Raw genomic sequence first — 25095 nt, 5'->3', positions numbered from 1 at the left:
GAATTACATTATTTCCTAAATTCGTAAATTCAAGCTACATCTTCCTTGCAGTTCACTTCCTGTGACATTCTGTATCTCCTATTTGTACCTCAAACCTTACTGTAGCACTTACTTTTTAAATGGAGGAAGATGCAGAAACTGTGGAGGGTATTTAAATTAGAACAAAGCATTATGATCATAATATTAACCAAAATACATGTGATTACATTATCTTCTTCAAAAGCACTGTAATAAGGAAAAAAAAAAAAGAGACAATATATTGGATACAAAAGAAGTGTAGTATGGATTAAAGCCCCAAAATAGAATGTAACCTTGCCTTTGACAAGTGGATTACATCTACTGCCAGATCTATGGCTTTCTCTCTACTCTTCATTCCAGCAACCTCTGTCAGCTTGACACACGTGTACATTTTGAATTGAACTGCAAAGATAAGGAGATGAGTTTCCTCTCAGATTGTAGAGAGATAACTTGTGAATCAAGTGTAAGAGCTGTTAAGGCACCTACAGCATTCCTGGAAAGGATGGGATATTATAGTAAAATAAAAGTCAAGAACTGCAATAGGCATTTTGAGCGTATGCATACATGAAATTATTTGCTGGCACCTACCAGTCCATGGAGAAATAGCCTGCAGAAGAAAATCCAAGTCAGTGCCCTGCTCTGCAAATCTTGGAAATCACTGGGAGTCCTAGAGTTGTAATAGATGTATTTTATATGTACTGGACAAGGATAGTAGCAAAGATACACAGAAAAACCTGCTCATATAGAAATCAAAAAGTTTTCTTATGTACTAAATATCCCACTAGCAGAAAAAGCAATTTGGTTTGTGACTAAAGCACTACACCCAAAATCAGACTTTGTTCCATCTCCTGTCTGCTGCGTGATCCAAAAGTAGGTTATTCCAATGACCTGCTTGTTTCAGTTCTTCCTCCTTAGGGAATTAAAAGTCAAGTCTCCTTTGCAAATATTTGGGTTTAAAGGTGAAAAGTAACATTCGTGCATATAATTAAAATAATCTGATGTACTAGTAATGGTCACATTATTTTAGGAAGTCTATGAACATTCATGGTTACTTATAACACATTGTCATACACAAAAGTAACATTTACAAACAGCTTATATCCAAGAAATCAACAAAGAAAGAATTAAAGGAAAGACATGGTGGGCTCTTCCTCAAAGAAACTTAGAGGGCACAAAATGACTAATAAATGCTTTTTCCATACAGTAAGTATCATTGGCTACTATATTTACATTTTAACATTTATAGCATATATTAAAGTGTTATTTACAACTCCTGTCCAGTTTGCCTTAAAGCTTTTATTAAAAAGACACTTAGAGAAGTTTTTTTTAAATACTTAATTAAGTATTACTTAATTAAGGTAATTACAGATTAGATTCAAATAAAGTATTAAAATAAATACTTTACCTGATAGAAAAAATATTTTAATAAAGAATTAAAAATAAAATAGTTGCACCTTCCTATAGCAAGGAAATACATCAAAAAACAGTATCTCCTTTGAAGCTGTAAAACTTGCTTAAAAATCAATGAAAAAAGTAACTTACTGGAGAATAGCAACACTTCCTTCAAAGCAAAGTGGTGATTGAAATGGAATGTATTTTTTCATTCATTTCCTTGCACTCATCTTACAAGAGATTAATAATGAGTAGATGAATTGTTTACTTCAGAGGAACTTATAAGCATGATTTTACAAAGTTCACACGCAACAGATTGTGGTAAGAATTTGTGTATTTTATTATCATTTCATTCCAGCCAACTGCAAACAGAGAAATCATTCAAATTATGAAGAAAGCATACTGGAATATTGATTTTAGCAGGTTTTTTTTCCTAAATTCTCCTTTTTAAGACTAAAAACCTGATTTTTAAAGGGGATAGATGTGAAACTTAAGTATAAAACTTTATTATTTTCATAGAATGCACAATACTCAAACATTTTTAAAGTACTCAATGTTTCTAAAATATTATGGAGTTGATAAACAGTCATAAGTTTAACACAGGTTCCTCTAATTAAAAAAGTGGTTCTCAAAACAAATCAACAATTCCCTAGTGCACTTATAAAGAGAAAAGATCAAAAGCAGGAACTGGTATCTTTGCTTCCAGTGTTAATTAGTAATTAAAAATCTTAGCTTCATTAGTACCTACTCTGAAATGGTTTGATTTTTTTTTTTCCTCATTTTTTGGTGGGGAGAAAAAGTCAACAAAAGTCATAAAAATTAACCAGTTTTGAAACTGCCTACCTTCATCACAGTTAAAAAAGGATATTAAATTGTATTATTTTATTTTAAATACACATCTTCCTTGTGGACCTCAGCTTTCAGTTGGTTTGGAGTTACATGTAGTTGCATGTATTACATAATTTTACTGGCCAAGTAACACCCTTCCTCTATGTTCAGATATGTCTGATAATTTTAAGTAGAAATAAAAATATTAGCATTATTTTTTTTTGGCATCATACAGAAGCTGACAGCTCCTACTATTTGGCTCAACTGCAAGTCCTAAAGAAGAACTTCCCGTATTTGGGGCAAGAGGGACAGGACTGGCCTTGCCACCATTCCAAAACCGAGTAGCTTAAATGAATGTTCCTGCATGGATTTCAAGTGTCTTCCATTTGCAATTTCCTTGATGTCTCCAATGCTGGCTCTGTTCTCACAGCTCGATATTTTCTGCATACAAGGTAATCATCAGGATAGCAGTGAACCCCGTTAGTAAACCAGCATTCTGAATAAGGAAGAATGTAAGATCCGTCTTCCTTCCTGTCACTTTCTCCCGCAGCATATCATTCATCTCGGGGAACTGAAAAAAGGGAGATTTTTAGATAAGTATTGCCATCTCGTGGTAGCGTGCTTAATTTAAGGCATTATGAACTGAACCATATTGCTACTCTGGACTGAATATTAGAACTAACCGAGGGTGAAGGCAATCACAGGAAAGTATCACCCTAATTATCCTGAAAAACTATTCCACCAAGGATGGTATGATGAAATGGTGTTTTGTTCCTCTCTACTGGGGCTTTATCTGGCTGTGTCTCATGCAAATTTTCGCTTTTTGATTACAGCAGCCTCCTAGGTTCCAGTTGTTGGTCCACGTGTTGCTAGAAGCAGCTGCCCTTGTAATGCTAAATGTTTTCTTTCTTCCTCCACTGCTATAAAGAGAAATCCTTGTTTGGGAAACAGAAGATTAGGATTCCTCTGCTTTATCTAAAGGAAAATGAAGTGAAGATGAAAACACGACAACCCCTCAGAAATCAGAAACCTTTTACATGTCGAAGGTCTGGTGGGCTCATCAGGTCAAGCAAAGAAGAAGAGGAAGAAGACTGGTGTGAAACTGGTGGTAACAGATGCAATATGACATCACAGTGCCATGAAGGGATTTTTTTGTTCCGTAATGCACAATTCAATGGTTAACACGAGAGCAAAGGGTGACTGATCTGCTAACTGCACAAAGATACTGTCTCTGGAGCCAGTGGAGGTGATAGCATAAGAGCACAGGCATGAAGCTCCCTGTGTGGGGTGATTCAGGGTATGTGCTACAGGTAAAGTCAACTACAGTGGCTTTTGAGAAATAAACCTTAAAGTATTCTCCTGTTCTGCTGAGAATACTATAACCAGAATACAATGAAGACAGTTTATTTCAGCCCTAGTTAGGAAGCCTTCAAGCTGGGTGACTCAGAAACTGTATCTTTCTTTGATCTCACAACAGAAAAACATCCATTGAACGTAAAGCAATTCTTGAAGAACAGGCTAAGGTTAGCTGGAAGAGCCCTAAAGCTTCCCAGAAATCGTTCCATAGATCTGTCAAACTCTTGCACAACAGCACAAAACCAGATTAACTTCATGCCATACAGCAAGGCTCATTTGTGCACACACCTCAGCACACATTCCCTCCTGCCCACAGCCTCCCCACACAGTGATCGCACTGGCAGAGGTTGGACTATGTCAATACCGGAAGAAAAAAGAACAGCAAAAAGAAAAGGAGGAAGGCATGACATTCCAGTTAATCCTACCTGCTTTTGGACAAGCAAACCAGAAGTGTGTGAAAATCGTAAGAAAGTGGAAAGCCACATCTCTGTACAGAGACTTCAATACCCTATTTCAGACTTTTCAGGGGGAAGAAAAATTCAGATAGGTAACTGATACAATCCAAAAACCTACAAAAAGAAAGAGAGGAGGGTACAGGGAGAGAGACAGATAGAGAGGAACAGAGAAAACAGAACAACAGATACAAAGAAAAGAACGTTACCTACTTTGATGGATTTAATAACAAACTTGAGTCACTATAAATTTACACCATTTACACATCAGAGTCCAGTACATTACTATTCATTACATGAGTGAAGCTAAACGAAAAACATTAGTAATTAAGATACTGCAAGCTTATAAAATAAACTATTTATATTGTTTATAACTCTAACAACTTATTAAATCCTATACTATTACCTAAACTATAACAGTATTTAATGAAATAGTCACTACAAACAGTTCCTAAATGCACATGGAACCAAACTGGAGTCTCAAATCTTTTCAGATTCAGGCTTCCCTCTTCCAGTTCTGCACTCAAAAGGATTCTCACGTGGCAGATGTAAACACTTTTGCACCTGTTGCATCTTTTCTTACAACACTGAATTAAAGATAATAAAAACTAGAACTTCTGAAAGATCTCACTCATTTTGAAACAAAATATCATAATAAGAGGAAATTATGGAATATTGCTAAGTGCCTGTGAATCCAGATTTTTCCCCAATGCCTAAATACAATCTGGATTTTAGCACAATCTCTTTTCCTTATATCTTCTATCACACTTTGAAAAATAAATGGTAGACAGACTATTTTGAATAGAACTCAGCAAAATTTTTGTCTGAACCACGAAAATGAGTCTGGCACTCTTCAATTTAAACCAGGATAGAATTTAAACCAAGTTTTTCATTACAGTTTCATTGAGTTGAATGAAAGGTGGTTACACAACACCTTTCATTCAATTCAAAACTTAATATTTAACTTAATTCTGTTTACCTTTCTTTTTTTGTTTTTCTTTCGCAATATGGTATAAATAGACAAATGAATCTTTTAAAATAATAAGATGAAATACAGTGACACTTTAAAATGCTGAAAAGAAGTGTTTATACACGTTTTACTCTTTGATTAAACCAGGCCAAATTCATGAAAGGCTTGTCTGTCTAAAACCCCTTTCAATAATAATATGATGAGGTGAAAGGCTTTAGTGTTTCATGAATAAATCGAACTTGTTACCAATAGGCAAGGCCTTAGAAATTGTTACCTATAGGTTAACAATAACTTTCTGTGCACCTCCATTAAGGGTTTAAGTGACAATATTCTATTATTATTATTATTATTATTATTAGTCACTGGCATGAGAAGGAGAAAATACTAAATGCTACTGGAGAGACTTAGTGGAGTATATGGTTTTTTTGCAGAGAAATAAATAACTGAAAATGAAATTATATCTCACCATATCTGCCAGAGAGATGTACAGGAACATTCCACCGGCTATAGCAAAGATGATGTTAGGAGCAAAGTTGTTGCCTACTAATATTCCAAAGGCCAAGCCAATGTAACAAGAACATGCAGATAGGAAATTGAAAAACAGAGCCTGCCGAGTACTCATTCCTGCATTAAGCAAGATGACAAAATCCCCTAAAAGAATAAAAAGAGAAAACCATCTTCAGAAAATTATATTGTGGTTATTTTCTGATTTCAAAGGAAGTCTGAAGAAAAGACATTATTTGTATACACATTATATCCCTGTGTTGTTTTTCTTCATTCAAACACTTGATGAGGATTTCGCTTTAATACTAAGGAAACTGAAATATTCTAAACAAATAGTGATGGCAAGATTGAGCTAAGAACACAGGAATACACAACTACCTATGATGATTTCTGGTTTTAAAATTAATTAACACAACACTGTATGCAGCATATATAAACAGGATAATTAGTACCTGTCCAATATATGCTCCCAGCTTCCACCCACCTGCACTTAGGAACTTCCTGCGCCAGATGTGTTTTGGTGCTCAGTAACTTTTTGATGAATATTTTTTCTATTAATTTGTCTAAATTTTCTTTCAACCTCTGCCAACTTTATGCCAACACAACCACCTACAACAGTGATTTCCACAGCAAACAATATGTGCAATAAAGTTCCTTACCCAGTTCATGAGGAAACTCTTCACACAAGATGGCTATGGAGGTACTAAGCCCTTGAAGCAGAGACAAAGTGAAAGAAGCCCCAATAGCCAAGCCATCAATGAAATTATGTACAGCATCACTCAGTGTCACCATCCAAGCAATGGTCCCAATCTTTGACAGCGGACGCCCCTTAAGGCACTTGCACAAGCTGCTTTGGGTGGCTTCTTCCTGAAAATAAATAGAAAAAAACAGTTATACAAAACTCTGAATGAAGAAGCCAATGAATTCTGCCTTTAAATAAATGCCAAGTATAAACTCAAGCACTGCTGCATATGGAGACCAAATTGCTTTGTCCAAGAAGCAAATGGCAAATCATTAGCAACAAATGTTTTCTGTTTCAACAAGGTAACATGGACGACCCAATCACCCTTCTGACTGCAAAGTGTCACCTGGATGCCCTTCAGCTGAGACAGGAAGCAATTCAGGCCACAGTGGTCTGAATGTCTCTTGGAGTCTCTGCCAGATAAAGACAGTCCTAAGCCTCCTCTGCCACCTCTAATAAGCATGTATAGTTGGAAGGATCTGATTTCAGTGACTGGAAGCATCTGTATTAACTTGCACTACCTCATGGTCTCAGAGACACACTCAGCTACCACAGTAACAGAATTCTATCTACATGATATATATGATGTGTCTATACTGTAGAATGTGTCTATAGGAGAGGCACATTCAGACAGTCCATAAAGTTTATTTCTAATTTTGGGCAATGATAGTCAAGTCCAGCTATTCAAATTAGTTTCTACAAAGTCAATGTTTAACAAAAACAGTGGTGGCTAATTTTGACTGCACAATTAATGGCTCCGAGCATGAAATCAACAGGCTAATATAAAACTGCAGTGCACACACACTCCAGGGATCTCCCTAATTCTTCCCAGAAGTGAAAGTAATTTATATATGCAGTGCCATGAAATAATGAAAAATCTGAGCACACATAAAAGGAGCTGCTATTTTAACTGGGAGCGCAAACTAAGCTCCCCTAAAAGTTCCTGCTGACCCATTTCATGAAGTTCTGTACACACATATTGTATTTACAGAATATTTGCAAGCATTATAGTATTCCCTCCATTTAAAAAAAAATGCTTATAAAGCATTAACTAGTGCTTACTTACTGGAACGTATAAGCAGTAATATATACATCTGAGTGCCTACAGACATACATAGCACAGGATCACAGATTAGTTAAGGTTGGAAGAGACCACAGTTGCTCATCTGGTCCAACATCCCTCCTCAAGCACATGGCACTGGATTGCATCCAAGCAGCTCTTGGATGTCTCTAATGAGAAAGACACCTCAACCTCTCTGGGCAATCTGTTCCAGTGCTCAGTCACCCACACAGTAAAGGAGTTCTTCCTAATGTTCAGGTGGAACTTTCCATGCATCATTTTCTGCCCATTGCCTCTTGTCCTATTACTTGGCAACACTGAGCAGAGCCTGGCTCTATCCCCTTGACACTCTCTCTCCAGGTGTTTATAAACACTGAGTTCCCCTCTCTGTTGTCTCCTCTCGAGGCTGAACAGGCCCAGCTCCCTCAGCCTTTCCTCGTAAGAGATGCTCCAGTCCCCTCACCACCCTCGTGGTCCCTGCTGGACCTGCTCCAGGAGCTCCATGTCCCTCTTGTGCTGAGGAGCCCAGAACTGGACTCAGCACTCCAGATGTGCCGCACCAGGGCTGAGTAGAGGGGCAGGATCACCTCCCTTGACCAGCTGGCAATGCTCTTCCTAATGCACCCCAGGATACCAATGGCCTTCTTGGACACAAAGGCACTGCTGGCACATGGACAGTTTGTTGCCCACCAGGACACCCAGGTCTTTCTCCACAGAGCTGTTTCCCAGCCTGTGCTGGTGCCTGGGGTTATTCCTTCCCAGGTGCAGGATGCTTTATCTGCCTTTGTTGGATTTCAGGAGGTTCTGCTCTGCCCATCTCTCCAACCTGTTGAAGCTCCTCTGAAGGGTTGCACAGCCCTGTGGGGTATTGGCCACTCCAATATAGGTTTGTGTCATAAGTGAACTTTCTCAGGAGGCACCTGTCCCTTCACCAAGTCCTTGATGAATAGGTTAAACAATATAGGGCCCAGTGCTGAACCTCGGGGACACCACTAGTGACTGACCTCTAATTACACCCTGACCCATGGAGATCTGCCATTCAGCCAGTTCTCAATACACCTCACTATCCCCTCATCCATTCCACACTTCCCGAGTTTGCTTGTGAGGATGTTGTGAGAGACACTGTCAAAAGCATTGTTTAAGTTAAGGCAGGCAATAAGGCAATATCCACTGCTCTCCCCTCATCCACACACCTCTCCACTTCTTGAATTAGGAGAGGAACACCTCCTTCTCCTTAAGAGAAGGGCAAAGAGTATTCCAAGAAATTTTCTTTAGTTATTAAAAAGAACATTGCAAATTGCTTTAGTTTTTACATATGCAAATGCTACCAGACAAACTGAATTTTGAACTTCTAAGAAACAAAATTATTAATAAATTCTTACAAAATCTTTAAGGACAGAGCTATGAAGTCTGCTGCATGATTTGCTCACAGGACTCTTATCTGACTACATTCTTGTATGTAGGAGCTGCCTTGGGACAGGACAAAAATTCAGGTCAGGAATTTGAGTCAGGTGCCTATTGCACTGTCTGAAACTCATAGATAATAAAGCCTTGGTTGAGTAGTGCCAAAATTGCCACAAAGCAGCTCCTATTCAGTCCACAGGAAGTTATACTTTTATGATGTGAAAATGAGCAATGGTATCAAAAAGTCTGGAGTTTCCCTGCTGACTCAAACACATAGGTTTTAGATTTGTACTACACACTTGTCTTTAATTTTTACAGGCTTTCCTCTCAACATTTCCTCTAACACAAGCAGTACCAGTCATTTTTTGAGATTATTAATTTGTACCTGTACTATTTCTGTTTGAGATAGGATCACTTAAGATCACTTACAAGTAATAGATCTCTCCCTTAATCCATGAAAAAAAGCTTTTCACTTTAAGAAAGAAGTCTTACAAAGTAAGCCCCACAAAATACATGAGTATAAGAAAGCCCAAATACAATTAGTAAAGCTCTCCCACCAATTCATCCAGCTTCCTAAGATAAAGATCTGCTCCCTAATTTTTTCTGTTCTCTGGAGACCATCCTTCAAGCTGACTACAAACTGGAGGAAGCATTGTTTTGTAGATCATCCTGATCTCTGCCTAAAGCACATCATCTTTCTTGCACACGTTTCTAGCTTCACTGAGGAAAGTGAGTTTGATTTAATGCACAAATTTTTACTTTAAATAATTCATCCATTTTTTCTACCAAAAAGAACGTTTTAAGTAATTGCAATTAATTTAATTAATTTAGGATACCAGTACTGATTTACTTCTAAAAATAACTTTCTTGATCCAAACTTTCAAAATGCAGATACAACTGTAGTTTATAAACTAGGAATCAGTTTCTGATTTTACATATATATATATATATATATATATGTATATATGTATGTATGTATACAGCTATCTGCCATTTACATTTACTGTGTAGCTCTGAAGTATCATAATTCTATGTCATCCATTTTTAATAATGTCTTTACAACTTATCTAAATTATATAAAGTACGATGGAATGGCTTCTCTGGATTTACATTCTGAACTTTACTAGATCATGTATCCAGTAGAAATAGATGAACAAGTAATACATAATCTTCACGTTTAAGATAAGGCAGACTACTGACAAAATACCTTATAAACACGTAAGATTTGAAAGCAAAAAATTAACAATATCTGTCTCCTCTGGACTATTTTCACTTTGTCATGGTAGTTTAGCAAACATCAAAAGAGATGCCAGCTGAGGAGCTCTAATATCCAACTGGACTATCCAGTTTAATTTTTATTAATTATTAGTCCAGTTCTACATCATTTGTATCTCTTCAGCTCATGGTAAACCAAAGACATCCTTGGTATTTATGCTCTTCTAAACACAGGGCGTTTTTTGAAAAGTAATAACATCTCCTTCATTCCCAAACTTAAGAAATTATACAGAGACTCTCTTATTTTAGCCTATGAGATCTCAGATATCTCATGTATTTCAAATACATTTCTGATTCCCTCAGACACGAACCAGACATGTCCTCTGGAAGAGCCCACATGACCACGAAGGAATCCTGACACTGCCTCTAGGCAATAAATAAAGGCACTGTGAAGTTTTGTTATATAGCTCTAACAATGTGCACTCAAGAACACAGACGTTTCAGCAATTTTTCTCTGAAATAACTTTACTTCAAAGTTTCTGTTGTCAAGACATATTTCAATGCATAGTAGATACAAACTTCGGGTAGAGCACAAAGGTTTCTAAGGTTGCACTTACTGCTGCAAGTGAAAACAGAAAGTACATGACTAATTTACTCTGCCAGTCAATCTCTTCTGGCATTAAAGGAGAGAATATAGCTGGATCCCTATGGCTGAAAATAGTTACCTCACCTTGGCACAATCAGGCCTCAGACTTCCTCTTTAAAGCCTTCATTTCGATTTCTGACTACTCTGTATTTGCCCTCTTCAACAAGTTATCGATTATGAGGACACATTAAACTTCTCTTGGGTACACATTAGCTTATGCCATATGGTTTTGTCTTAAATACTACATTCTTGTAAAGCTGAATGCATACCTACCCTCCTGTCATTAACCTAACTGCCCCAAAGCACCTTGGCCACACTGGGCCTCCCCTGACCCAGCCTTTTTGAACCTCACTGGAGGAGGAGAAGAGCAATGACGGCTTTTTTGTTGCTACACAATACCGTAGAATCATTAGGTTGGATCTCTAAGATCATGGAGTCCAACCATTGAGCTAATGCTACCAAGACCACCATTTATCCATATCCCTAAGCAAAAGCTCTATGCACCTTTTAAACACCTCCAGAGACGGAGATTCCACCACTTCCCTGGGCAATCTGTTCCAATGCTTGACAACCCTTTCTGTGAATAACTTTTTCTTAATATCCAATCTAAACCTCCTCTGGCACAACTTGAGGCTGTTTCCTCTTGCCCTGTCACTTAATACTGGAAAGAAGATCACAACCCCCACCTGGCTACAAGCTCCTTTCAGACAGTTTTAGAGAGTGATAAGGTACTCCCCAAGCTTCTTTACTCCAGGCTAAACAATCCCGGCTCCCTCACCTGCTCCTCATAGGGTTCACGCGCCAACTCTTTTCACCAGCTTTGCTGCCCTACTTTGGACACACTCAAAGTGTTTCGTATAGTGAGGGACCCAAAACTGAACACAGGATTCGAGGTGCAGCCTCAGCAGTGCCACAGGGGAATGATGACTTCCCTAGTCCTGCTGGCCACACTGTTTCTGTCTCCACAAAGAGCAGAGGTTTCTTTTACCTGTTTCGGCTTCTGTCTCAGCACATGACCTCCGTGATTCCCACAGTATCCAAATATACTGCATTATCACAAGCAGTGTTCAGAATGTAATGCCTGAAAGTTGCTGTACTAGTTTTACTCTTTAATCATTGATTCAGAAGAATCAGATTCTCATACTCAATGGGTTTATGTATTCAGGAACAAAATACGGATCATTTTGTATGATCAACATTATCACAACAATAAAACGCATTATTACTCTTTAAGCAAAACAGTAACAATAACAAAACCAAAATTAACCAAATTAAATACAAATTCAAATCTGATTAGATTACATCTCTCTATCCAACCCATTCCAACACTGATATAACATAGTCCTTTTTGTTGGCTACAAATTGAGTGCATCATTCAGCTTTTTCAAGTTTGCCCCAAAACCCTGTATTTTTTTCATAGGGTTCAACCAAATTATAAGCTGTAAGTCTACAAGAACTTGACAAAGGTAATAAAAATTCATATTAACTCTCCCTTCATATATGCTTATATAATTGGCAGGGATAAAATAAATAGACACAATTTTCATACCTGTGCTGAGACCACACTGATGCTGTCAAAACCAAGATTTCCATTACTCTCTATGACAGCTGAATTTGCATAACATGCTCCCCCATTGCTGGATGATGGTGGTTTGGGTGAGTTAGTCTTATCCTGAGAATGATTCTCTTCTCCATTTTCAAAGTAATTATGGCCAGTCTAGGTGACAAATAAACAAGTAGGTAGCTAATTAAAAAAAAACCAAAGTAGCACCGTAAGAAAATAAAGACAAAAAGAAAAAAGGGGGGAGATCATCTTATGCTGCCTTGATTTCAACAAGTGATTGCTGAAACGAGCAGCAGTGAACATTTAATTTTTTAATGAACTCCAAACATATCTAAGTTCCTAATTTATCTCTTACTTTTAGCTAATCAGAAAACATGGGACTTTTCATTTTTATACCTTTATGTAGAACCTCTCAAGCCAACTTGACCAAAAGTAATCAACATTTTCTGGTTAGTTATGGTTGCTTGTCAAAGAGAGCCTATTAGCCTTTGTCTGTGTACATAAATAAAGAAAAACAAATTCATTTTTTCTATTTCTAGCTATTGCCAATGAGGGACATTGATCATCATAATTTTCAGTATCACTTGAATCATCATAAATTTCAGTAACACTTTGGGAGAAGAAAACTGAAGAGAGGTTAGAGTAGGAAGACAGCGCACTTTCCCTTCACCAGTAATAGGCAGGGAGGACCAAAAATTTTGAGGCACCCTTCTCTGAGAAAAATTCAGCTTCACTCAAGTGAGCACACAGAAAACAAGTACTCTGACACGGGGTAGAATGCAGAGCCCTGGGCAAGAGAAGACACCTGCAGTGTTCACTGAAGCAGGTCTGTGTACCAGAGCTTGGGGAGACACAGAGCTGAAGTTACTGAAGGCCAGTCAGGCCCTATCAGCACAGCTGCACTTTGCAGATGACCAAGAAGGTGTGTTTGTCACACTGATTTCTCCTGCCCAAAGAGGAGCTCCACAGGCAGACTTCATTCTCCCCAACTCTTACGTATTTCCACATTTTTCTGATGCATTTAGCTACCACAGCAACAACTTGGATGTTGAGAGCAACTGCAGCAGACCACGCTCACACCTGGATTCCATTCCCAGAGCTGCTTGTAACTCCCTCAAAAAAATGAGATTTCTTCCCCTATTCATATGGGTTTTAAACAGATATATCAGAACACACAGTAAGGCTGAATCACTCAGACAAAATAGAAAACCCTCACACACATTTTATTCATCTAGCAACTATATCACGAAATATGACAGGTACTTGAAGGCAAGGCTCATTCAGTTAGTGATAAGTTTCATTACCTTGTTATAGAGCTTTAGTACCACTTTAAGAATCCTTTCCACAAAGAAGAGAATATAGAATCCACCAAACACAGCAACAGCTTTCTCAACATAGTTATCTACTTTCGGGTCAAACCCAAATGCCTAATAGTGAAGAAAAAAGCAATGCAAATTAGTCTGTAATCTTAGTACATTTCCAGAAAAACAAACAAATGTCACAATACACAGATACCCCTCTATTATAAAAACTGTCACTATACCAACCATAGGTTTCCACGAGTAGAAATTATAACAGATTCTGATCTCGTTACATTTTTTAAACTTGGACAAAATGTCAACAGTGTAGTCTATTAAAGTTCACTACAACTTTATCTAATGTATTTCTCTATTTGTTTAGAGGCAGAATAGTCCTTGGTCCTTTCCAATGAACAACAAGACATAGATTTTGATGCCTCTGACTCATTCCCGAGAGGGATCATAACTAATGGCACTGAAGCCCACACAAAACTCTTTGTAGATTGCAACCCACACACAGAACCCACACTTTTAAAATCAATACACTTTAGAAACTAGTATGCAAACCAAATAACGATTCCCCTCACTTACCTCTGGAATGAGCTGGAAAATTGCATTAGAAAAGAGAGTACCAATGGCCAAGCCCACAAAGTAAGTTAAAACCTTGGGGAAATATGACTTCTTTAAGAGAGGAGTTAAAATCAATCCCAGAAGTGATGCCAAGTTAATGACAGACACAGCCAGGAACCCAAACCCCCAAACTGTGGATAAAAAAGAGAAATACAAAATATTTTAGTATAACACTCACTTCAGTCTGCTTGGGATTTCTCTAATGGCTAAATTGGCATGGAACTCGTAAAAGAGTCATTCCTTGGTTGAAATTAAAACTCACAAATTTAAATTCTTAAAATACATGGGCAGTTAAGACACATACCTGCAGAAAGGAAATATCTGAAAACACTTTCTGGAACAACCATATTAAAAATGGAAACCATTGGCTAGTAGAATATTTGGGCTGGCCTATCTGCTGCTAATATAAATGAGAGCTCTCTACAGTCAATGAAGAGTAAAAATCAAGGCTTAGACCAATGGCTGAAGCAGAAAAAAGATAAAACTTCTTACTAGTCCCAGAGTCAGATCTAATTGACATTAACTTCTAAGAACCTCTATGACAAAAAGACCATTGTCTTGGCTGTACTAAATATAAAAATTCTTCCCGATAAAGGATGACTCCTTCAAACCACCCTGAGGAGGTATCTCCATTCCTAACCCTCCTCCCTCCTCTCATTGAAAGAAATTCTGCTGGCTGAAAATGCTGCCCATCACTGCTTATCAACAGGTGAGGTGATAGCTAGCTGATAGTTGAAATAATTACAGTACAGAAATGAGCACATAAAAAAGAGGTTCTAGGTTCAAAAAGAAGGATGTGATTTAGATATGCAATGGGAAAACCCTTTCCTAAGGATCAGTAAATGCACCAGGGTTCAGCATAATTTTGTTTCCTTCACCATAAGCATAATCTCAGATATTCAGTATTCAGGCACCAGGACTTGCACAAATTTGTACCATAATTACTCTGGAGCCTGCATTATAGGTTGGAGAGGTGTGGTGTGGTTGTTGTTGCTCGTAAGCATTTACAAACTTGTGCCTCTGTGGAAAACTTTTTTTTCCCAGGGACATCTCAAATCCCTGAGAGTATAGAGAAAAACTTTAAAAGTTGTGCTAAAGAGGTCTTACAAGGGTGCCTCAAGTGATGACACGGAACTACGAAGTAATCCACACAGACAGAGGGTTTGCCTTTAAAAATTAACCACAAATAATAATCAATGCCAATATAATGTTGCCTAGATGAGAACAGTTTCATATAATCCAGAAAGTTGCATCATTATAAGCCTGTATGTATGTAGGGAAGTTAGCATAAATTCCTCTCTCCATAGCAGAAACTAACAGATCACATTATGGTCAGATATTATTTTCTGTCACACAAATGGCAAACACACTAAGCTGGATTCTTCACCTGCAACTGGGATGGCTCTACTCTGCAAAGTGTCACAATGTTTTTATAAAATGGATTTCATATTATGTCAAGAACAGAAAGCATTAGAAACATTCAAAGCATTTGCAGATGTATCAATGCCAATTACAACACTCATTTACCAATTTTGAGAGAGCTACATAGAGAGAGGGAAAAACACACCACTAGATATGGTAGATTCACTAAGCTACATAGATTAATTTTTATTAAGCTAAATGACAATTAAGATTGTAACTATATTTTTGAAATCAAATTTATAATAAATGTCTTTCCAGTTTTATTGTGAGTCAGAAAAAACTGTCTAAATTTGGGATTACTACAGAAGCACAAGAGTCTTTTAGTTTAGTGCATGGATATCTACCCATATTTTGTGCAAAAACGTACACTTTAAACTGTGTTGAAAAAATTCCAAGACAAGCAATGTTGCCAAAGTTCCTGTATTAGGGACTGTATTTCACAATATCATGCATGCACTACGGCCTTAGAATGGTTTTATTCATTAGGACTCCATCCACACTAGCCTTTTCATGAGTCCACACATCTCAGAAAGCTGGGTAGTCTGACTTTATGTACCAGAGCAGGGCAGTCAGATGCAGTGCTGATTCTTCCCCTGAGACTGATGGCTCAGTCAACTTTTGCTAACTACTATTACTCTTTCAGTCCCTAAACTGTAGCCCCAATAAAGAGACAGCCAGGATAGCCAAAGGCACAAGAAATCCAAGAAATAAAACTGCAGGAGTGCAAGATGCCCTCTTTAGAACACTGCTACTCAGCATTGCTCCTTATAAGAACAGGCAGGCTCAGGCTCTTCCTTAACCTTGTCCTAGGATGAAGAGGAAGTAAGTGCATGAATGCCTTTCTGAAGAAGTCAAGCAGAAACACAGAAAGTGTTTATCTTGGACATGAGGAATGCTGTGGGGCAGTTTCAGCTGTTTGATGCATCTCTATACACCTCCCCATTATCTTTCAGAGAAGCAAGCAAGGGGAGGACTTGAGTGTGCCCCAAGATCAGAGAGGTTAGTTGGGAGTTTTACAAATCCCAGGAAAAAATATGTTAGCATCTATTGCCTTCCAACTTCTACTCTGCTTTGGCATCACTTATTTTTTATTCTGAGTAGCCGTTCCTAAAGCTCATTGAACTGGTTTCTTCTGCATGTCTTGTCCATTAGTAATTTTGGAGACAACGTACTGTTAGGAGAGTGGGGGTCTCTGGGGACAAAATTCACACAGGCACAGCTGGAAGCAGGAATGGAGGATTTTGCTCCATGGGCAGTAATTGAAATCATCTGGTCTCAATGCTACTGCAATACAGATTCACATTGTGATGGGGTGGGGGTGGATAAATCAACAGCTGCATTGGGCACTGGGCCTTTCCAGGAATCTCTGTTCAAACAGGTACCACTATGTGTCGCAGGGGTTTAAAATGCCCTAACCATGGGCCTTGCAGATTTCTTGTGCTGCAGCCAAGGGAGGGGCAGGGAGAAGAGTGCCTTGCTTATCTGGCTACTGGACATTGCTTCTGAGCTGGCCAGATAAAAGAAAAACAAGAAGGATGGTCTAAGTAGCTCAGGAGGCTAACTGTAGGTCAAGGATTCCATGTTCAACCTACATAACCAGCACACCCTTCCAAAAAAAAAAAAAAAAAAAAAGGAGAACAACAGGCCCTACTCTCCAATGCAGATCTTATGGTCTTCGTGGTAATATGTGTCTCCATACGACACATGCAATCTAGAGCAGTCATGCTAAATTGATGCCATGGTTTCAGTGATTACTCAATTAGAATTCTAATCTTTCACTGACACAGCAAAACACAGCTATGTTTTAGGAATTATGTCTAATTCTTATTAAAGATGATCACCTATATTAATCAGAATGTTATTAATACTAGTATTTCAAAAGTTACAAAAAGCACTTCTGTATCTCTTCTTCTGAATACTGACACTAGGCATTACCAATCCAACATCCTGACTTTTAACATTAATTCAGCTGACTCCCTTAGAACAATAAGTTCATTTGGAATACTGACTCAAATAAGTCATTATATATTTGACCCTTCTTAATGCAACAAGCAATTTCTTTACTTAGATAAATATTCCCTGTCCAATATTTCTTACTACACTGTACAGCTCTGTGCACAATAAATACAGAGGAAGAAAGAAGATTAAGGCTACTTAACCATGTAACAATCTTCCTCCTGGAGGGGTCATCATGGAAGATGACATGAAAGTAGGAGTCAGAATTTGGAAAGAATATGAGTATTTTTCCTCAGTAAACCAGCCACTGGCTTACCTGACAGTCTCCCTGCAAATAACTCCACTCAAATGCAGCCCAAGTGATTTTAACTTAACCTGCCTCCATGCACACAGATTCCACCAAGTCTCACTTCCCACTGCAAATTACTTGCACAAACTTCCCTTCTGTACACTCATCTTTTCTTCTATTAAACAGCTATAAGTATGAGTTTCAAGGCACAAACCATTATCCAAACAAAATAAGTCAGAAAGGCTCTTCCTTAAGTGGGAAAAATATTCCATAACTTTCTAGTCAGATCTTTCCCCTTTCTTACACTATTTTAAATAGTCTGCTGACCTAAACCAGCAGTTTATGTTTCCATTTTGGAACCGTATCATCCCAAACAAGAGGCACTCCTGATGTTTACAGATAAATGCTTACTATTCCTCGAAGAAAACCCCACTCCAGTCATAGCATTAATGAAAATAACAGTAACTAACCTTGCAAAGAATGTGGTTTAGATATGTCCACAAAGCTTTCCTGATGATCACACGGGTGAAAAATTAGCTGTTGCAAAACCGCAGGACATATTGTAGAGAAGGTAGAATTTGATATGTGACTGTTGTTCGGTATCCCATGCAAAGAAAAGATTTCTTCACCAGACAAGCACTGAAACCAAAAGAGATTTTGATAACTTAACACATTAATGCAAACCAAGTAAGACATACAATGAGAAATTCAAGAATTACAACACAGAAGTACTGTAAGGCATTTTCAAGGAAGTCTACACAATGTACCTTGTGTATGAAAATACTGATTGTTTGATGTGAAGCAGAAATGATTCAAAGTACTTTGAGTTAGATAAATCACAAATTAATAAACCACTTTTTAAAGAGACATTTGCAGATTTTCTGCCCTGAGAACTCAATTAAACCTCACAATATATTTGCAAAAATAGCTTCAAAATACTTAAAACCTAATGCACTTACAAAATAATTAAATTTAAGATCAGATTAGGTACAGTTAAAATCTAACAAAGGATATCAGAAAATGATTGGTAATTCAGCAACAGTTTATTCATGTAAGTGACCACTTCTACTTCACAACAACACTTCTTATTTATCTCCCCAAATTAGCTCCTTAAAAATGGTCTAAAGCTAAACATTTTTCATTTGTCTTACAGCAGTAACTCTTAAGGGCAAACACTGTCTTGCAAAACCATGAGATAAACATCTGCTTGGGATCTTCACTTTGCCTTTAGCTCAGGACATAGCAGTGTCTGATGAGTCAACAATAAATGTACTTGGCAGTGCTAAACCAAGCTAGGGGCAAGGCAAGGCTAGTTCCTCTGTTTGTCATTTTCAACCAAAAAGATAAAATACAAACCACGAAGTATCATAAAAGATACACCTACAGAAAAATGGAGTGTTTTTATGTGAAATGTTCCAAACTGCTGAAATCTTTCATCTAAGATTTTCTGTTCATTTACATACTTTATTTCCTACAATGATATGGGAAAGTATTCTTTTTCTGGGTGTAAACAATAGTCTTGTGCAGTTATTGCTGCATAACAAACACATACCAGTGTTGAGTCTCCAGACCAAAAAAAATCTAATGTTTTCCTCTATTTGAGACATCAATTACAGCATAACTCTCCCTGTAGCAAATCTCAAGCAGAGAGCCCTGGACGCCTTAGCAAAATAAACACAAATGGTCACTCCTTGCTCTTCTCAGATTTGCCAGCCTTCAGATTCCACAGCACATCTCTAATAATTCAACATTATAATTTATACGGCAAGATAGAGATAAGCCAGAGCGATTGCAAGTAATTTATTTCATCAGAGCTGCTTCCACTTCTGTTAATAAATATTTCTGTTACTGTCCAAGAGGTGAAAGGTATGCATTCATCACCAGAATGTGACTCTCTTTGATTTGCTTGGAGGAAGAGAATATGCAGGCCAATTCAAATGACTTTAGCTAAATTATATCCAGAATGTTTCTGTCCTTCCTCTTTAACAAGCCAGTCCAACAGAGTACTCAAGTACATGCTTGAACTTAAACCTAAGAGCAAATTTTGTTAAGGCCATGAGACCCCAAAGACTCAAATATATAGAAGCAAAGTGCATATAATTATATCTTTCAATGCCAATGCTAACGTCAAAGATATGTCAAAGATAAATAGAGCTTATAACATAAGATTGTTTTTTGCTTTAAAACATGTTGCTCCATTTAATCTACATGAAAGTGAATAAAGAAATCATCGCAGAAGATACAGTCTTTAACAGGCCAATACACAAACCATTGGAGCTTTCTAAACTGGTTATGTGCCTAATAATTTTACTGTTAACTCTGCACTTTGGAATAATACAAAATACATGGCTAATATGCCCACAGCAAAACAAAGGGAGGATAATTATGGTCTACAGGAATAGTTCCTGTATGGTACTTATTACCAGCTCACAGAGCCATTTCTGGACGTCTGTGGTTAGAAAAATGAGCCAGTAAGAGCCGAGAATTTACACCATAACTACCTCTGAAAGAAATCACCTTTAACTATTCCTAAAATACACAATAGAGTATTAGCATTTTTAAATACCAATATATTAGTATTAACATTAATTCACAAAAATCTAAACAACGTTGTAGGAAAACAGATAATGGAGAGAAACTAAATCAGACACAGCATAAATTAATAAACCTGACACTTGTACACACAAATACGGAAGTGAGAAATACCATCAGAGAAGAGTTCTTTCATGGGAAATTGAGAAACAGCACTGTATTTAATTACTATTATTATTTTCATCAGGGACAAACCCAGAGGATAATGATTCTTATAAATGATTCATTATTATAAATCACCTCATACTCTCAGTAAATTCCTACATACACCCAAGAGCTAAAAAGCAAGCTTGCATGAGTTCACCAGCACAATTAAAGGATTAATTAAAAGACTGAATCTATTAGAAGCCTTGGACTGGAGCAAGGCATGTTTGCACACTGCAAAACACTGCATTTATCTTTTCAGGATAAATAAATACATTAACACAGCCACACAGCTATAAAAACATAAGATATTTACTTTGTAAGACTGATGGACCATCTCATCAGAGAGAAAATTTAGCCTCATGGAACAGGGGACTGAAAATGATGTCCTGACTCACCAAGTGTGCTGTTGTGTCTGTCCCCTGCTGTGTAGCAAAATCTTATCACAGTGATAAGGTGAGAGGGTTTCCTCTAATGTGACTGTCACGGAGTGTTTAGCAAACAATTGCAAAAAATATGTAACATAACTGATCATCCCTGAACTGTTAAAAAGTAAATTTTAAAATGTTTTCATCAAAACTGGGGAGGACTTGAATCATAGATTTTACACAGTTACAGAATACTGAGACTTAGAAAAAAATTAAACTATCAACTGGGTTATTCGAATAGATATCTACTTTTACCCTGGTAAGCCTCTCCCAAAAATGATCAAACAGTATGGGATTCTTCTAACTGAAGAAAATAATAAAAAATGATGCAGTAACAACCACCTTTTAAATGCATCAGTCCCTTCTCTGATCTCCTGCTGTGTTATTATCTTTGCTCTACCTGTTTTATCTGTAGCATTCCACAAGTGAAGCACTAAAATACTGAATAGCATTCTGCACTGCAATTTCTAGATGTTGCCAGATTAAATACCAGCCCAGCCCAGCCCACCCTAGGGCTGAGCAGTGGGTCCCACAGCAGCAACAGCAAACAATAAATGTGAATGCCTATTTAACATTTTTTTTTTCCTTGCATTCTTTTTTTTAACTTAGTGTGAGCATAGATAAGGCAAAATAAAGACATACAGCTGTGCCTTCCTCAACTTGCTTGTAAGAAATGAAAACATCTAAATGCTGATGTGGTAACACCATTGTGTCACTTAGGACAGGTAAAAACTGGATGGTAAGATGATCATTCCTTCAATAAGCAGCACTGCATGAGAAAGAGTCAGATGAAGCTGCTCAAATGCCCTTGTGTGCTTTAGGGATTTCACACACCCCACGACATGTGCAAGGCAGCTGTCCATGCTGGGAGTTGGGAACTGTCCACAAATACTGAAATTTGCTGGAAATATTGTAGAAAAAAGACACTTAGAGGGTACAACAAATAAGCCTATTTAGCATCCCACTGGCCAGGCAACATCAGGTCATGGTATTGGATCAAGACCCTAAGCCACACTCTGTCACTCGTCTCCATTCTTTCAAAAGGACAAGTTGTAACTAGTGAAAAACTACCAAAAAAATCCCCAACTCAAAGAATATACTAGCCTTGTTCTAGTCTATCTACTAAATTTACTAGATCTTGACTCATCCTGAGATGAAAGGTAATTATATCTGATTACAATTATTAATTAGAAAATTGATTTAATTTTGTCCAAATGTTTTGTTTAAAAATTAAAATGCATTACATTAAAACAAAGTATTCAGGTGTAACATCTAGACTGACATAAATAGAGATTTAGGAAATTCAAAGAAGGAAATAGGAATATGATTTTAGCACCTACAGATCAAAGCATTAAAAAAGATTACATTAGCAAGCCTTCTTTCCAATGCCCATTAAAAAAATTAGCATCTTTACAGACATCATAGAACACAAGCTACCACAAACATCTACACAAGTATACACTCAAACACTATGACCAGCAAATTAAATGATTTTTTACTCTCCCTTTTCTTTTCAAGTCAACCTGGTATCAAAGGAAAACAGAAATCAATCCATCTTCTTTTGGCTTACACATCCAGACTTTCAATCTTTAAGAAAATGGATGAGCTTCTTGTGGATCTTCTCATGAGATTAATAAACCTACCAAAATTGTTGTGAATGAGACATTAAAACTAAACACTAATTAATACAGGCTAAAATTACAGAGACTGGTCCTTCCTGCCAGGTGCTTTATCACCTGTCCCTTACAGACCAGCTCTCCACTAAAAATACCTTCAGGCTTGGGATGAGGAACTCTCTAAAGAGCAGGGCTATGTTATCTTGATTCGAAGAAAGGCCTGGAAGTTGTCCAACTAGCTCTGGACACAGAAGAACTGAAAGTCTAAGATAAACCTTGTGCCCTCCTACAATCAGCCTGAATGGACTCAGCCGCCTTGAGGAAGAACTGAGTCACTCTCCAGAGGTATTCACTTTCCTCTGTCAAGAATCAGTAGAGCTTAGGCCTCTGATGCCTTCCAACATTCAAACTTGTATTAGGCCACTTCATGTCTTCTATCATAACCAGAAGATGCTGAATTATCAGCTTGTAAGCACGAAGATTCATGGTGTTTAAAATCAGTCACACAGGATTTACGTGGTGTGAGTGTGCATTTGCTCATGCCACCTGCCCAAAGTCACAGACATACCTGACACCTATGAGGGATTAAAATGCACTGCTTTCAATGGCTCAAGCTGATGGAGCAGCCATAAGGCAAATTTTAAGAAAGAATACAAGTAACTCAACAAAAAAGTAATTTTCATTTCAAAAATAATTTCATATCAGTATGATATCCTACATATTATTCAACATGAATACAATTAGAACAGGCCTGTAAAAAAATTGTTTCAGTTAAACTTCAAATTACTTATGAGGAACATGCATCCATAGTAATAAGAGCATTATTTTTTTCCCCTTCTATAGCCTGTGCCAAAATCTGTGTATGAGACCTACGTGCTTTCGCAGACAGAAAACCTGAAGGACTGAAGAATCTACTCATTTCTATGCCCTTTTAAAGAAAGCTGCTTTTCATAGCCATACTCAACACTGCGAACTTGTATTTAGCATGTGTGGCTGGGAATGTTTATATTTGTAACACACTGAGTTGGAACACTGTTCAATTTGTGAGATTCGAAAGCAGTGACTCCTGCAAACATTGCGATGCTTATACTGAATACTGCATTGATTTCAGGGAAGTCCCAATTAAACCTTTCTAAAACAAAGAGAGCTTATTCAAGGTTTGTCTCCTTCACAGAAAATGCAGAAGAGCCACTACTCCATGTTAAAAAACATTTCTCAAGATCCCTAGAACCATCCCTCTTCTGTTTCTTATGGAGTATCAGCAAACCAGAGAAAACAGTCATTCCGGCTTTCCTTTCATTTTTGTGAGTAACTTTGTGCCTCTGAATTTTGAGCACATGGAAATCACTACCAATCTCAAAACTTCCCTTCAAGGAAACAAATTCAGTCTAGGATGGTCCAAGTGAGTGAAATTACACAGACTTTAAAAGTAGCAATGATATCTGAGTTTCTTATGGAGACATTAAACAGAGTACAAATGTTTCAAAGAGAAGTAATATTCCAGTGATATCCAGTCAGTAAATAAAACAACCCTTTAAAAAGCTTCTGGTAGATTAATCGATGGGTGTACGCTTTGCACTCAACTTAGATAAAAGACTTGAAAATTTCTGAAAGTTTCTTTACGCTACCAGACCTGCTTGTATAATCGAGCTTCTGCTGTCTCATGACAACTGTATTTTAACAAGTCCTGACGATTTGCTTATTCAGCTCTCGGAGGGAAACACCAACTGGTTCCCATGCACTCCTTGCTGCGGTACAGATGCTATTTAACCGGGAAAAGGGGCAGTTTAGGAGCCGAGCAGCGAGGACGGAGAGCAGCTCACTGAGGCACGGCACGATTCTCCCGTGCCGCACGCTGCCCTCACCGCCGCGCCGGTACCTCTGCCCGCAACCCGAGCCCAGAGCCCCGGCTCCCTTCCTCCCTCCCTCCCTCCTTCCCGGCTTCATCGTGAGGAAACACGAGGCCGGCGAGACGTAAGACACTACGGAGCTGCCCGGCCACTGCCTCGGAGCCCCCGCGGTGCCAGTACCTGGTTGTGGTGCAAGTGGGCGAGCGGCAGCGCCGAGCCCAGGGCGGGCGCGGCGCCCAGGCGCTGCAGCAGCGCGGAGAGCTGCCCGGCCGACAGGCTGTGGTTGGCCCCGAAGACGCGCAGCACATCGTCGGCGAAGCTCGAGGCGTCGGACGCGCCTGGGAGCTGCACCTCCATCCCGGCGGGATGCGACAAGTGCGGCGGATGGCGCAGCGCCGCCGCGCCGCCCTCGCCCCTGCCCACGGGCCCTGCGGGGCGGGAGCGGGGCCCGCCCGCTCGGCCCCTCCCCGGGGGGCGTAGTGGGGGCCGGGGCGGGCGGCAGCTGTTCAGTGTCGCCACTCGGTCCCCGCCGCGCCGTCGGGCCGCTCGCCCAGGGCCGGCTGAGCCTCGCCGTCCGGGGGCTGAGGGCAGCGGCCGGGCTCCCCGCCACCCTGGGCCACCACAGCAGGTGGCGCGGGGCCGTCCGAGATCGCCCGACGCGCGGGCACGTGGGAGGATGCGAAACTCCCGGTTGCCACCGGCCCCGGTCTGTGTGGCCG

At 38.7% G+C, this 25095-nt stretch overlaps 1 protein-coding gene across 2 annotated transcripts; it reads right to left on the bottom strand.

Annotated features, from left to right (window-relative positions):
* Positions 1–1726: 1726 nt before the first annotated feature.
* Positions 1727–24802, bottom strand: SLC39A8 (solute carrier family 39 member 8). Of its 2 annotated transcripts, XR_015803324.1 has the most exons (9): positions 24557–24801; positions 18217–18385; positions 14041–14210; positions 13456–13578; positions 12137–12304; positions 6180–6387; positions 5483–5667; positions 4020–4163; positions 1727–2809 (listed from the first exon to the last, which is right to left on the bottom strand). XR_015803324.1 is itself a non-coding variant. In XM_014875241.2 (8 exons), the coding sequence occupies exons 1-8, from the start codon at positions 24731–24733 to the stop codon at positions 2663–2665; spliced, it is 1347 nt and encodes a 448-aa protein (XP_014730727.1). In that variant the 5' UTR covers positions 24734–24802; the 3' UTR covers positions 1727–2662. The 2 variants fall into 2 exon arrangements, 1 of the variants encoding a protein (XP_014730727.1); XM_014875241.2 differs by lacking the exon at positions 4020–4163 and having other exon boundaries at positions 24557–24802.
* Between the last annotated feature and the right edge of the window lie 293 nt (positions 24803–25095).

Source organism: Sturnus vulgaris, chromosome 4 (genome assembly GCF_052056855.1).
Source record: "Sturnus vulgaris isolate bStuVul1 chromosome 4, bStuVul1.hap1, whole genome shotgun sequence".
NCBI classification, from domain to species: Eukaryota; Metazoa; Chordata; class Aves; order Passeriformes; family Sturnidae; genus Sturnus; species Sturnus vulgaris.
The sequence above is the reverse complement of the archived record's forward strand: the minus strand, read 5'-3'. Positions and strand labels throughout refer to the sequence as shown.